This window comes from Larimichthys crocea, chromosome III, assembly GCF_000972845.2.
Source record: "Larimichthys crocea isolate SSNF chromosome III, L_crocea_2.0, whole genome shotgun sequence".
Lineage (NCBI taxonomy): Eukaryota > Metazoa > Chordata > Actinopteri > Sciaenidae > Larimichthys > Larimichthys crocea.
Window position 1 is genome coordinate 42,640,410 of NC_040013.1, and position 14,485 is coordinate 42,654,894.

General features: G+C 38.5%; 1 protein-coding gene across 1 annotated transcript in view; it reads right to left on the reverse strand.

Annotated features, from left to right (window-relative positions):
* The window catches only part of rasgef1ba (RasGEF domain family, member 1Ba), a 102,511-nt gene that overhangs the window by 63,515 nt on the left and 24,511 nt on the right, over positions 1-14,485 (reverse strand). Inside the window, exon 3 of the mRNA XM_027277406.1 lies at positions 13,783-13,836. Coding sequence (XP_027133207.1) covers positions 13,783-13,836 — 54 coding nt within the window. The remainder of the gene's footprint in view (positions 1-13,782; positions 13,837-14,485) is intronic.

Consider the following 14,485-nt stretch of genomic DNA (forward strand, 5'->3'; position numbering starts at 1 on the left):
TCATACAACTGAGCCTACAAGGATTTACTCTCTGCATACCAGAAATCATCTGAACTGATTTTTTTTTCTATCATGCACTAAAGACAGAAACTGTTTCACAGTTTTAATCATTTAATCTGACCAGTCCAAAGACTATATCCATAATCAGAATTTTCTGCATATTGTTTATAGGAATACCGAATGAGTAAACTGGGTGATTTGGACACAGTCAAGTGTTTCCATCCAGTTACATTAATTCATGTACTAATCACATATTGTACATGATGCAAAAAAGGTCATAAAGGGAGTTAGTTAGCAAAACAAAGTGATTCCTAAATATTATTTGCATCTTCTTTGGTTAAATGCTCTCAGATCCTGAAATTTATCACCATTCAGTCATTCTAACACCGATTTAGTAAAGAAAATGGTGATAGAAATCCTGTGTGAATGTGGTTACAAACACAATTCATCTGGTTGTTTTATTCTCTGAACTCAAGTGCCAAATTTTTATAACTGGGGAGCTTGTTAGTAATTCTTATTCAGCACATGCTAACATCTTAAGTCTCGATTTATATTTTGCAGCTGCTGTTCATGTGTTTTTCAAAAATGTCTTTGGTGAATGATTTGCTTGATCAACCCTGTTAGATCATAAAAGTCACATGGGAATCATGTAAGGGTTCATAAGTTCATCCTTAATGTGTTTTCACAGGTTTGACCTTGCTTCATCTCTGTGGCTTTTTACTCTTTCAACTATCAGCCAAAACATTAAGCTCATCTGAGTAATCGCAGTGGGAAGAAATATGTCAGTTCCTTCCTGGTGTTGAACACATGACTGTTGGACAGAGAGATGTTTTTTTTATGTCACTGAAGATGTGCCGTTTCCACTCAAAGCCACAAATAAATAATTTTTTCTTGCTCTGCAATATTTAAACACATTACAGAGTTCAGTTGGAGGTCACATGAATATTGATGAGTTGGGTGCCAAAAGCAAACTGGATCACCATGAACACTTGTCAGTATAGCTGCAAATAAATATATGCAGTTGAGTGAGAACCAGTAGATAATTACCTTAGCTTAGCATAACAATTGGAAATGTGCCTTGGTTTTCTACACATTTAAAAAATACATCAGCAGGGGCGAAGTTGCCAAAACAATCCAGAACGGTGGTCAAGCATCAAGATACTTACTGAACACACAACCTTTGTCCTTTTGCATCCCACTCCTTCAGTGGGTAATGTGACAAGCTAGGAATTGCCTTTCATCCGGTGTACATGCCGGGAAACACCCTTTTTTTACTGATTTGGCCCACTTTGCACCACAATTCAACAATTCAAGTCTGAGTAGAGCAGAAGAGCAGAAGACTAGAGGAGTCTCAGCCAAAGTAAGAAGTTCAATTGTGCGATAAACAAAGTTAATTTATGTTAGGGATGCAAGATATATCGCCATTAATATCGGTATTGGCCAATATTCATCATTTTTTCATATATCGGCATCGGTCCGATAAGTAAACTGGGCCGATATTAACAACTGATGTTTATATCCGCGTTGTTGCTGTTTGTGTATGTGTGTTGGAAGAGGGAGAGGGGGATTTGGCCATGTGGTATTTGTTTGGGCATGTGACAGTGTCAGTGACACAAACGCAGCACAGGATTGTGGGGTGTTAAACTGAAGAGAAGAAAAAATGGCAGCGGTGTGGTCGTTTTTCACAGTATTGAAAGAAGATAGTCGAAAAGCAGTATGCAACACTTGCAAAGTTGAGGTAATGCAAGGAGGATGCCGCGCCAAGTCATTCAACACCACAAATTTGATATGTCATTTGAAAAACCACCACCCAGAAGTACACAAACGATGGCAGGAATCCAACGCTCGGCGATCCAGCAGACCCAAATGATTCACAACCGAGTCGACATGTCTTTTCCTCCGTACAGAAACGAGGCAGATTCAGCCTCGGATGGACTTCACGGAGTTGTGTCATCAAAAAGACTTCCCCAAATGTAAGGAGATAAATACAGCAATAAACACGATAAGAAACTTTATTTGAAACACAAACACTTGTTTTATGTAGCTGAGGCTAATATAGCTCATAGACTAAAAACAATGTAAGATAAACAATGTAATAATAATGCAATTATTCGCCACACTTTATTTAACACAATTAAGTGTTAGAGGCTAGGCTAATATAGCTTAAACACTGAGAGAGGAGCATTTTAATTGCAGCATTATGTGTTAGCATAATCTGTCATCAAACGTCCAATACAGTATTAATTACAGCAGAGATTATCCAATGGAAGGCTCTTACCGATTTGCTTAGTTAAATATTATATTTGATATAATTTCAATTTAAAAGCCTTATTTTTTACACATGGTCTAAAGGCCAATTTTCTTTAGATTTGGATTACAGGTTGTATCTTGCAGCATCACAAATGTAGAAATAACTCACCAGCACCTCCTTCTTATTAACACTCACAGGTTTGCAGATTTGGTTTGCAAATCATGTCACACCCACCCCGTGCAAAATGCCCTGTCAATCACTACACAGTGGAAAACAGAACAGTCAACCTGTGGTGACATAATGGATGAACACAAACAATAAATCTGCTAATTACTAAGTCATTAATTATCTGGCAGCCCGTGGGAAAAAAAGAAGAAAAGAAAACACCTCTGCAAACAAATGCACACTTGACCTTTCAAAATCAATGAAAGTAGCCCGCTTGACATTTTGCAGAGATGCCAAAAAAAAAAGGAGGAGGGGGGGGGGGGGGGGGGGGGTTCGCACCTCAGGGAGCTGGGAGAAAAACAATTTGGCAGCTGTGAGATCATTATGACTTGTTGATAAAACCAAACAGGATACAAGTTTTAGGTAATATATGCACACACGGCATATCTTGTGTAGGAGATTCACTTTTTACAGTTGATCAACTGGCTGACAGACACTAGTGTTAAATGTCGACATGAAATGGTTCAGCACCATAACGTCATGGCAATATAATAAGAGCATTACCATTTCATCCTAAACACAAAAGCAACGATGCCTGCAGTAGTAACCTTTGAAAGGTCTGTAACATAATATTTGTTTTTGACATAGCTCAGATTTTGTGTTCAAAACTAATTCTTTAACAGATTAACATTTTAGTTTAGCCAGCAACTGTTGTTCCAGACAGTGCTTGCATATTTACACAGCCTTTTCCTGCTGTACAATTTAACAAATGACTTAACAAATGTTATCTCACTTAACTGAATAAAAGCTTGCTCGCCACAGGGCAGGATCTATCATGAATAAAACATGAACCAACCCCTCTGCCCCCTTAATATTAAGAGAGAAACCATTATGATTTGTGTTTCTGTACAGTACAATGGCAAGCAAAGACAAACTGCTTATTGTTTGATCTGAAATCCAATTTGTGCAGTAGCTAATGTATGCATAGTGCAACCTAGAACATGTTTAATGCATACATTTAAAAACACAGATGTTTTCTGAGGCTTTGTGTTCAAACATGATATGTTCACTCCGAGCTTCAGCATCGTTTTTACTGATAAAGAAGAGGAACTGTCCTTTAATGTCCAATAATCCTATTGCATTTATATTTTTCTATCTTAGCAGCCTAATACAGTTACAAGTACGAACAGTTATTAAGAATATTACATTATATATTTATATATATTTTCTTGTTATTACTATATACCAGATTATTCAGCTTTTTTCTTGTTATAACATTAAACCTATGCTTTAAACATTTTATTAATTTTATTTTAATGAGATAAGAGGTCTGTTTAAAGTGATAACATAACTCTTAAGCTTGTTATTGTTATTCAAGGAAATTTAGCAATAATAAGAAAAATATATCAAAGCTTGAAGTAATGTCCCAAGGATCTAGTTAATAGAATATAACAAAACACATTATCAAGAAAACTGTGAAAATGTCGTTTTGTCCTGATGGCAGCAATATCCTGCAGAAAGTCTTTTTTTGTGTGTGTGCAAAATTACATTTCTTGAGGCTCTGTCTTTCCTATGTACTTATTATGTTCCATGTGTTATTATCACTTGTGCTTTAAAGAACACCACAGAAAATACAATCAAACAGGCATGTCTACTGTTATTCTCTTCTTTTGCATACAGTAATATCACATACAGCCAGGATTCAGATAAAACAAACATATTGAATGGCATTGCCTTGATTGTTTTTTCATTCAAGTGAAGGAACCAAGAGGTGAAGCTTTGCGTTTTCCTCCATAAAGGCAGCTGACTAATATGAGAGCTTACGGATCACTGCCTAAACTCATTACCCACACTGTTTCAACAACACTACTGTGACTGCTCATAATTAGTGGGCTGATGCAGGCATCAATTTCAATGATTAGGCTACTGCATTTTTTTAAACATTTTTTTTAGAAAAGCAGGTATTGAGTAAGTAGTGGTTGAAGTTGATCAATAACCCACCGCAGAAACAGACAGAAATGTTATGTTAGTGTACATATAAAGGACTTATATCTTATATATTTTGCTACTTGTCTATGTACGTATATGTGTTGGTGAAAAATAATTACACCATGAGCTTGACCACTGATGGTGGGGTTCATCCCCTATTTGAACATTAAATCTATTTCAACCACATATATAATTTATTGCCTAAAAACATCATATTGACTGACTGCAGGTTGGCAAGCAAAACATGTAACTGACTTGAACCTGGACAAACAGACAGAGTAGTTCTGTGTTTTGATGAGAAAATGTATCAAGATAACCTGTGATCCTGGTCCATGACACAGACAAGTCCAGTTTTCTATGGTTGCAGTGCCCCCAGCTCATGTGACTGTTTTTAGCCTTTCCTGTTGTTGTTGACACTTCATGATTTCATGGGGGAACAAGAAAACAAACAATTTAATTTGTGCAAAAATCTGACAAATCTATGGCGTCTACTGCATGCCCACTTTGTGATCTTTGCTAAAAAGTTGGATGACTTTTACATGAAAGCTTAACTTTGTAAGTTGTATGTCTTAGAAACATGATGCTGCCCATCTGTACAAATGTGAATAAAGTATTTTGTTAATATCCAGCATAAATATAGTATCTTTACTATTGTGTTACCATAAAAAACGATCTTTCTCAGATATTTCTCTTAGAGTTTGGGGTTAGTTGAAAATACAGAGTTACATAATATTTTTTCAGCAACCATTTATTAATGAATGGCCTGTATTCACTCATGTTCATAGAGCCAACGTGCCTAAAGCCTCTAAAGTCAAGCTTTAATAAGATAACCCTTCTTATTGGGGTTAATCAGCTTAAACTGTTCACTGGAGTCCCGTGTGGTGTTCCCTCTCCTGACAGGTTGGAAAGTCACTAAGCCAATTTCATTTCCTCTTGGATTACTGGATTTAGAGAGGGGGAGGGAGGCAGAGGGGTGCAAAACAGAATATTAACCAGTGCTGTCATTTGGACTACTTGATTTGATTTACTCTTAGTTGAGTATGAGAGGTGTTTTATTTAGCCTTTATGGTAAATCTTGAGGCACACGGAGGGCAGCTGCTCTTGGATCACTACTGAAACATCAATGTAATCAGTTGTCACTTGTCACTTTAAAGTATGCTTATTAGTAAAACTAATTTACAACAGTCAGACTATGGTAACATCCCCATCATAGAGGTAGGGTCATGGAAATTGACATTAATTCAAGTAGAATCATTATTACTATGTTATCGATCTCCACTAGGCCTACAGAGTAATGCATAAAAAATAGTGAATTGTTGCTTTCTGTAGACTGTTAATGCAAGGTGAATGGAGAAAAGAGGCAGTCTGAAGGACCAAAGCTCCAGCATTATGGAGAGCTCCAGATTATGGAGAGCCACCTTACTATGTTACATTTACTGCCCCGTCATTGGTATCACAGTTTGCCATCTGCAGATGTTTGGCTGAAGATAAAATTCTAAAGGTCATGAGTCAGAGGGCAACTTAGTGTTTGTTTTCAGATCAGGAAGTTAAGTGGAAGGAACTGATGTAGAGCTGTCAAAGCCAAAACATCCACCTTCACATCGAGCTTTTCATCAAAGCAAGCAAGTCGTCAAACCAGGAGACAGATATTCCCAGAGGAAGACCGCTCTACTCATCTTTACTGGGCAGCAGGTTTGTGAGAGAATTAGTTTTTTTTTTTGTGACATGCACAACACACAAAACTATGGGGAATATTCAGTTGCATTTTTGTAGGTAAGTAAAGTTCGTTAGTGTCCCTCAAGATCATTAGTTTACTGTTAGAGACTTGCAGTGAGGGATGGCTAAAGAGAAATATAGACAAATCAGGGTCAATGACAGTATAAAGAGAGCCTGAGTAACGTCACCCAGTGGTTTCCAAAAGTGTTATTTTGAAGTTGAACACATGCTGCGCTGCCTGCTGCCATGTTGGATGTACTGCTTCTTCCGCCTCCGGGCTAATCTAAATATCGGCAAAGACGTAGATCACCAGTGGACCTGAGGCGGGCCGAATGTCAGCTGGGTGCTTTTTAAAGCCATCTTTCAATCAGGCAGTCACATTGTTAATTATGCGCAACTTTGAGCCTTAATATCATCTGAACAGGTGAGTTAAAAAAAATTCACCTTCCTCACAGTTGTCATAAACCAAAAGAGACTAAACGTGCTTTCTGAACCACGCTGTAAACATGTTTATTTCTGCTGTGAAGAACTGACTCACATCTGCAGCCTGTCTCAAGAGGCCACTCGAGGAATTACTTCTGTATTTGCTTCATTTCCCAGCACCGGAGGTTGCCGCTTGTACAAAATGCATTTCAAAAGTTGGATGTTTTCCTTGGATGTTCTCCAAAACAATTCAGAAATGATGTTCATGTTTGATGTTTATGAAGTCCACTGACACATTTTGGCACACATTAAGATATTTCCTCATTAGCTAATAGCTAATGTCGTCAGAGTGCTGGAGTAAGTCTTCAGTGATAATAAAAGTCTCCTTTGAGACATGACCACATTCAGCTGGACAAACTGACATTTCAAGGAAGAGCTGGCACTATTTTGGTGTCAGCAGGTCATCACCCCTTTTATAGAGAGAACAGTCAGCGTGATGAGCGTGCGTGTCTATGAAATGTAGGACAGACACTTTATTCCCTTAGTTCAAAGCACTTGCATGTAGATGATAATACAGCCTGTCATTGAATACCAGGTATTAAATGAGCACAGTAGGAGCACACACATTAAAAAAAAAGTACAAGCCATGACCAAGGCCAATGTTCAGGGCATGACTAATAATCACAAGACCAGCAGGGCCTGAAATGTGGTTGCAAGTTCACTGTTCAACATAAACACATCCAAACACATGCACCCGATATTCCCACTGCAAGCCAGCCAGCTAATTTCATCCCTGTGGCTCAGAGTTCATCAATGTGTCCATGTCCGTGTAAAGAGATGAGCAGCCTGCCATGACAAGGTTGCATAATATCCGAAGGCATGTGTGTGAGACACTGTCCAGTCTGGGGCCAACAGAAGGTTACCAGAGATCACACACAGAAACACACACACACACATACACATACAAAGCTAAGAGGCAGCAGCAGGTGGTTGTGCAACCGGTCTGTCTTGATTTAATTGATGGCAGATTGTCAGAAAACAGAAACAAGACACAGGGTCAAAGCCTTCACGGACTTGCCCAAGAGCAAAAATATTTTTAAAGATAAAGATGTAAGCACAGATATATCATTCTTAAACATTGTAAAAAAAAAAACCCTGTCATGGCTGTAGTACAGACTCTCTTTTCCATCTGTACCAATGGAGAAAGATATAAAGTCTGCATAATAAGGTCAAAATTGGACCTTAATACAGACAACCACTGTTTGTTTCCTGTTTCCAACTGACAGTCATCTGTAATTTCTTTAAACCGTGAACAGAATTGTTCTCCAGTTTTAACTAAATGGTTATTATTGTAATCATTAAAGACAAAGGTCCCACAAATGATGTCCTGTAGGTGTCAGACGTTTCCATGTGTTGTTCTTGAGGGCAGTTAACACATACTTTGTTAGCTTGATTTGCTTCTTGAGGCTGGATAGTAGAACTATGTCTGTGCTGCATTGTGGTAAAGCAGCTCGTCATGCATGGACCACCCTGAAACAGTGGTTGAAATGTGGTGGTCTTTAATTTCCTACAAAAATCTGCACATACTAGGGTAATACAGAGGCACTAAAGCAATAACATGAATGAAATGAAAAACAAGGCAGACTAAAACAAACGAGTAAAATAAAAGAGCCTTAAACTTGCACAGAGCACAGATTTTAAAGAAGACCTGATAAATCTCTTTTTTGGCATGCCTATGTCTAATCAGGAAACACCAGAAATTCTTTTTAATAATTAATTAAGTGTTGAGAGTGGATGATACCACAGCTACGCAATACACTATGGAATGACTCTGGGGATTCCAAGCAAACCAGATGACATCACGCTGTAATGATGAACATCTGCCATTCATATAATTAATGCAACAGAGCCATGTGGAACCACAGCCTGGGTCATAAGTTTAGGTCTCACTGGGGCCACCACATATTAAAATGTCATTACTCATGGTACTGTATGGTGCTTTGGAATAAACTGTCCTCCAAATGGCACAAGATTGTTGTTTAATGTCACTAAAATGTCAGCGAGGTGCCAAAAATGTTCATTTTCACAAATATTTCATAGACCACTGTCACTTATATGCTGCTAATCAGTTTTGCAGACCAACAGGGAAATGAGGGTCATACAGGTACTTTCACAATACATGTATTACAAACCAGTTCATGTGTAATGTGAATAGAGTCACAAACCCACAGAAAATGGTCACCAAAGCTGCAGTAGCAGCAACTGTCAAACTGTCAGCTCATTGTTTTGGTTTGGTCAAGACACAACATTGAAGCACTTATCAGTTAAATAAGTCAATGCAGAAATAATCAAAAAGGAATAAATAATGATTACAGCTTTAAACTGCATGAACTCAGGCTGCGTGAACTTCAGCAAGTTATTTTATTGCAGAATGAAATGGATGGCCATAAATAGGTAGGTGGAACTGTAGGGAAATCATCCATTTGAAATCAAGGAGAAAATTTAAACTGAGGTGCTAGAGCTATAGACTATGAAGTGAAGTATCTACACACAGGAAAATTATGAATTGAAAAATTACCAGCTACAAAATACGAGAAGCTAAAACGTACAAATACATGGTTTGATCTTTTATCTACCTCGATAAAAGGAAATTAAGAGACTTCTGCATGCCATTTGAATCAACCATGAACAAACACAATAACTGGTTTATTAGATTGCTGGGTTGATCGAGGTCAGTACTATCTCGGGTCCATCAATTTTGCTGCACGTTACCGTACCTCAATACAGTGAGTGCTCTTGCTTGACTCCTGCTGCCAACTTTGTTACAAACGCAAATGGACGAGGGAAAAAATGCAGCACTGTAGTTTTGGCTCACATCCATGTTCCCAGCAGTGAGCTGCTGATGTTGGAAGAAAATCAGGCATCTGAGGGAACACACTTGGCTGGGCTTCTGATTTCTTTGAGAAGCACGTTTACATAACCAGTGCCCTTATATCAGGCTTATGCAACCACCCTGGATTTTAGAGCTTAATACACACATCATTCATATGCCACATACTTATCATACCTTTCTCAGGATGGGTTATAGTTGTATAATATAAAGTATATATATAGTTGCGTTCTGAATCTGTAATAATAAAAGAACAATCATAGTGTCCTGTATGACCATGAGATCCTACAATCGATTCTTCATAGACTTAAAATATAATAATAGAGGTTAGGTGTCCTCAAGCTAAGCTAATCACCTACCGGTTATGTCTTATCCAACTCTCATAAAGAAAGCAAATAAGTGTAAATAAATTAATGTGAGGATTTGATGTTTGTCCAAGTTGTATGTCGGTACAAACTAAATTCCGTTGGACTTTTGGTCTGACAAAACAAGCTATTTAACAAAATTCACAGTATTTGTTTCTTCTGTCAGCATCCTCCTTTTGTTGTCATAAAATTTACCTCATCCCTATTATTCATTTCATTTCATCACAAAGTCAAAGCTGCCTGATCCATTATAAACTTTTTGGTGCAGAAAACCTCTTCATGTTTTACTTTACAAAATGTAAATAATAATAAGATTATAACACTATATATATATATAGCTATTCTTTGTTTACGAAAAGAAATAATAGTGTTCATCTTAGTTACACTTCTGAATTCATTTATAGAGGTTCATGATTAGAGACGCAGCTGCATATTGGATTTATCCACTATACAATGATGAGTACAATGTCCATAAGGGGGAGAAAAAATCAATTAGGATTTAGGCAAAATTCTGGCTTTATTATTAGATTAATCCCACAAAGCCTGCTGATGCATGAGAGTTAAGCCGTTTGTGGTGATATCATGGCGGCTGTCTTATCTGGCTGCCAATCCCATTGAGAGTGCTATTCTTCAGCATGCATAATGTTAGCATAATCCTCGGGCCAGGGCCTGCCACCCTTTCCACCTGTGCCTTGACACTTTTGAGGCCAACACAACATCCAGAGGAGATTTCAGTCAGAGAAGAAGAGAAAGCCTCACCTAACCTCACCGTTCTCCAGGAAAAGAGAAATAAACCCTGAGTGGATTATCTTTAACCAAAGCCTGGCATTATCTAATGAGGTGGTTCTCAAGGGTTTTAGTCCAGGAAGCCAAAAAAGTCTGTTTTCTGACCCCCCAGTGGGTGCACATATGCAGAGTGGGGTGATGAGTGACAGGGATTTTTTAGTCTCTTTGTAAGCCACCCCACTTAAAAGAAAATCCAGATGGACTTTGGAATTTATTACCACTTCACAAAAAATGAGTGGACCACTTCAAAAGCTTAGGCACAAAATAAAATCACTTTTTATTGTTAATTAAATGACCTTATGTCTCTTTTTCCCAGTTGTTTTTTGGACTTGTATATGTTGCTGGTTCACACAGTTATACTGTGGAGACTCAAACTGGTCCCCACAATAGCATAATAGCAGCTTCTTAAACTCACAGTGATGAGTATTAAACTGAATGACACAACTGGATTTAAGTTATTAAATGTTTTGAGTTTGTTAATATCAGAGATGTTAATAGTAAAATGTGGCTATATTTTCATGCTTTGTATCTATACATTTCTAAAATATATTATTAAATAATTTATGTGTACATCATATTTCAAAACAAATAAATAAAAATAAAAAACTAGGGTTTGTACTTCCATGTGAAATGGGACTAGAACAGATTTGATTGACTGATACCTGCGAAGCACTGAATGCTTTACAGCACTAAGTCACACATCACCCACTACTTCACTTCTTTTAGTGAAACTGGATCATATTTTATGGAGAAAACATTCTGCTTTTTCCCTGATGCATACCAACTCTCTGATTTACAGGTGCTGTTGTTAAGTTATGTTCGTTAACTGGGCTACCCAGACTGAGTTTAGTGTACTAGGAGAATGTTAGCTGTATCACTAGCATTTTAGGCCACCAGGAGGAGGTTTTCAGGTGCAAGGGAATGATGACAAGGAGCTGAGCCGGTCTCTTGCAAGCTAACCGAAGCTTGGCAAGCAGGCATTGTAACAGGGTTTAGCAGCCTATATAGACATAAAGACGCAGACCGAAAAGACCAGAGAGGACACTGACAAAAGAAGCTGAGAAGAGAAAAAGAGAGGGTGAACGAGCAAAAGTAGCTGGACAAGAGTAAATCTGGAGCTGACTTTTAGTTGTTGGTGAGCTAAGTGCCAAACTTTGTTGCGCAGAGCAGCTGAAAAAGTTGGACAAATTCCATCAAAGCCACAGAATATCAACAATGTAGCCTGGCTTTGGACCAAACTTGTCTTTTCACATTTTCAAAAGGTTTAAACAGTCTTTCATGATCAGGCTCCCCCAAACATATTGTACCTGTGAATTAACGCTGGACCGCCCACCCACCTGCTGCTGTCCATTACTTAGACCACACTGAAAAAAGGCAGAGGCCTATAGACAGAGCAGGAAGATCCTCCTTAATGGTCATGGGGCCCAAGAGTGCTTTGGAGAAGAAGCATAAAGGGATGCTTTTATTGTTTTCTGATAAATGGGAAATGGACGAATCCATAAATCTGCTGGATTCATTCTGTGCCGCAGGGCTAAGTAATTAAATAAGGCATGTGCCAGTTGGCAGAGGCTCACCACAGACTCCCTTCCTCCGATAGATCTAGCCAGGCAAACAACCAGGCAGCTTAATAATTAGGGACCAAGCACGGCACGCTGGGGCGAGGCCCTATTGGATTTCGAACACTGAACGATGTTTAAAAGTAAATCGCATTTTAGACGGCCCATATCCCCTCGAAAATTTGCCTACCTCCCCAAAGTCGGGCATGAAATTATGCATTTCGGGGGTCTCACACATAGACGTACGCATATAGCTCGACAGCGCCAAAGGTGTGTTTTCGGAGGGGCCCCTCGCCACGGTTTCGTCCACGTGTACAAAATTTGGAGTGACTATGTAACATGCCGAGACACACAAAAAAGTCTCTTGGTGACCCGGGCTACAGTGAAGCGTAGGGCGTCCAATTTTTGTCAAATTTGGACTTTTGTGTTTTTGGGGTCATTTCCATTTGAACGAACTCCTCCTAGGGATTTCATCTGATGCGGTTGAAACTCGGCGTGTGTGTTCTCAAGACCTCGACAATGAAAAGTTATTAAAATCACAACTTTTCATCAGAGGGCGTGGCCGTGACGGCGCGTCAAAGTCAACGCTGCCGATTCTTTCGGAAAAAAAAAAGAGACTCCATTGACTTTTGTTGGGCTATCATATACTTCCTCAGAGCTGTCTGAAACTTCACGTGGTTGTTAAGACCAATATTATGCACAATTCGGCTGCATAATATCATTTGGTGGGCATGGCAGAAACGCTCCATAGCGCCCCCTTGAAATTTTCTTGAGGCAGCCCCGCCACAGTTTTGGACACAGAGTTATGAAACCTCAGCCGAATTGTAGAACATGGCAGGACCTACGAAGCCTCTTGAAAATCATTTTTGCTGTTTCAGTCTGGTTGAGAAGGGGTCATATTTCAACGAACTCCTCCTAGGGATTTTATCCAATTCACTTCAAACTTGGTAGGTGTGTTCATATAGACGTACTGAGTAAAAGTTATCAAAATTATGAATTTTGGGGAAACTGTGTGGGCGTGGCCATCCATAAAAATCATTCAAAGAATAAATCAGCAGGAAGCACCTTCTCAGAGCTGTCTGAAACTTCTTGCGGTCATTTCGACATGCGGACATTTCGATGTGCGCACATGTGCGAGGGCCTGACCATCGCTGCCTGCAGCTTTAATTTCCTTTGTTACTGGTTAATTGGCTGTCTGTGGTGTCTGCCATTTGTATTTGCATTACACAACAACAGAGAGACGGAGGAAGTCTTTTTGTTTCATCAAGCATGGTATCATCAAAAAGAGGCAATCTGTCATCTATCGTGCAGGGAAACACTTGAATGGTGCTTAAAAGAGCACATTATTTAAAAAATGTATTAATATAAAACAAAAACTGACAAAAAGATTTAGGGTAAATTCATCTCTGAAAACAATAAAACAGCCACAATCACACACACAGTAATACAGACATCTGTTGCTGCTTTCGAAAGTTTTTATCCTCAGGAATTAAGTTAATTAAAAATTCCCATTACTTGCTGTTTCTCATTTAAAACCCACTTTACCCTTATACCCTGAGCCAAAATACCCTTAGCCCAAATGTCCCAACTTTGTGAGTGTCATCATTCAGTTAAAAAAAAGTTCATATTGAGGGGACTCACCAGGCTGTTGTTAAACAGTGCTCTCTCGTTGGTTAATGTCCCAAAAATCGTTGGCTGACGAGAGAGAGAAAAATAAAAAAAGTTTAAAATTTAGAAGGTTACGTTATTTTCATGCAAACACAGAAACATGGTCATTTATCACTGGTATTGATCAGCAACACGTTCTGCCTCTCACATATTGAGTTCATTTTACGCAATAAGGCGGGAAAATCACACAGGTATTTTCCAAGAAACTGCTCTTTTTTTTTCAAACAGCCACTTAATACTAATTAAACAGCTCTGTCACACAGCTCATGGTTTCTGAAAGGACTTTTTGAGGTTTCTGTTTACATCCTGGAAAATACTAAAATCTGCATTAGGCCAGAAAAATGAAGCTTTGTGGTTTAGAGGCAAAATATGGTAAGTCGAAGTTCATTTGAATTAGATCTGCCTTAACATGGATAACTATGATCTAAGATGAGATAAAGTTCACTGATCCCACACCAGGGAAATTCACTTATTACAGCAGTTCACAATACATGAGGTAGATAAGAAAATACTCATAAATAAAAATGAACTATAAACACCAACGATATACTAAATGACAAAATAAAATAAAATGAGAGTTATTATACACACTAAACATAGCTTTGGACACATACAGGCTAAGTATAAAAAACTAAAAGAGCAGAATTAAGCTAATAAGCTTCCCATTACAAGTCAG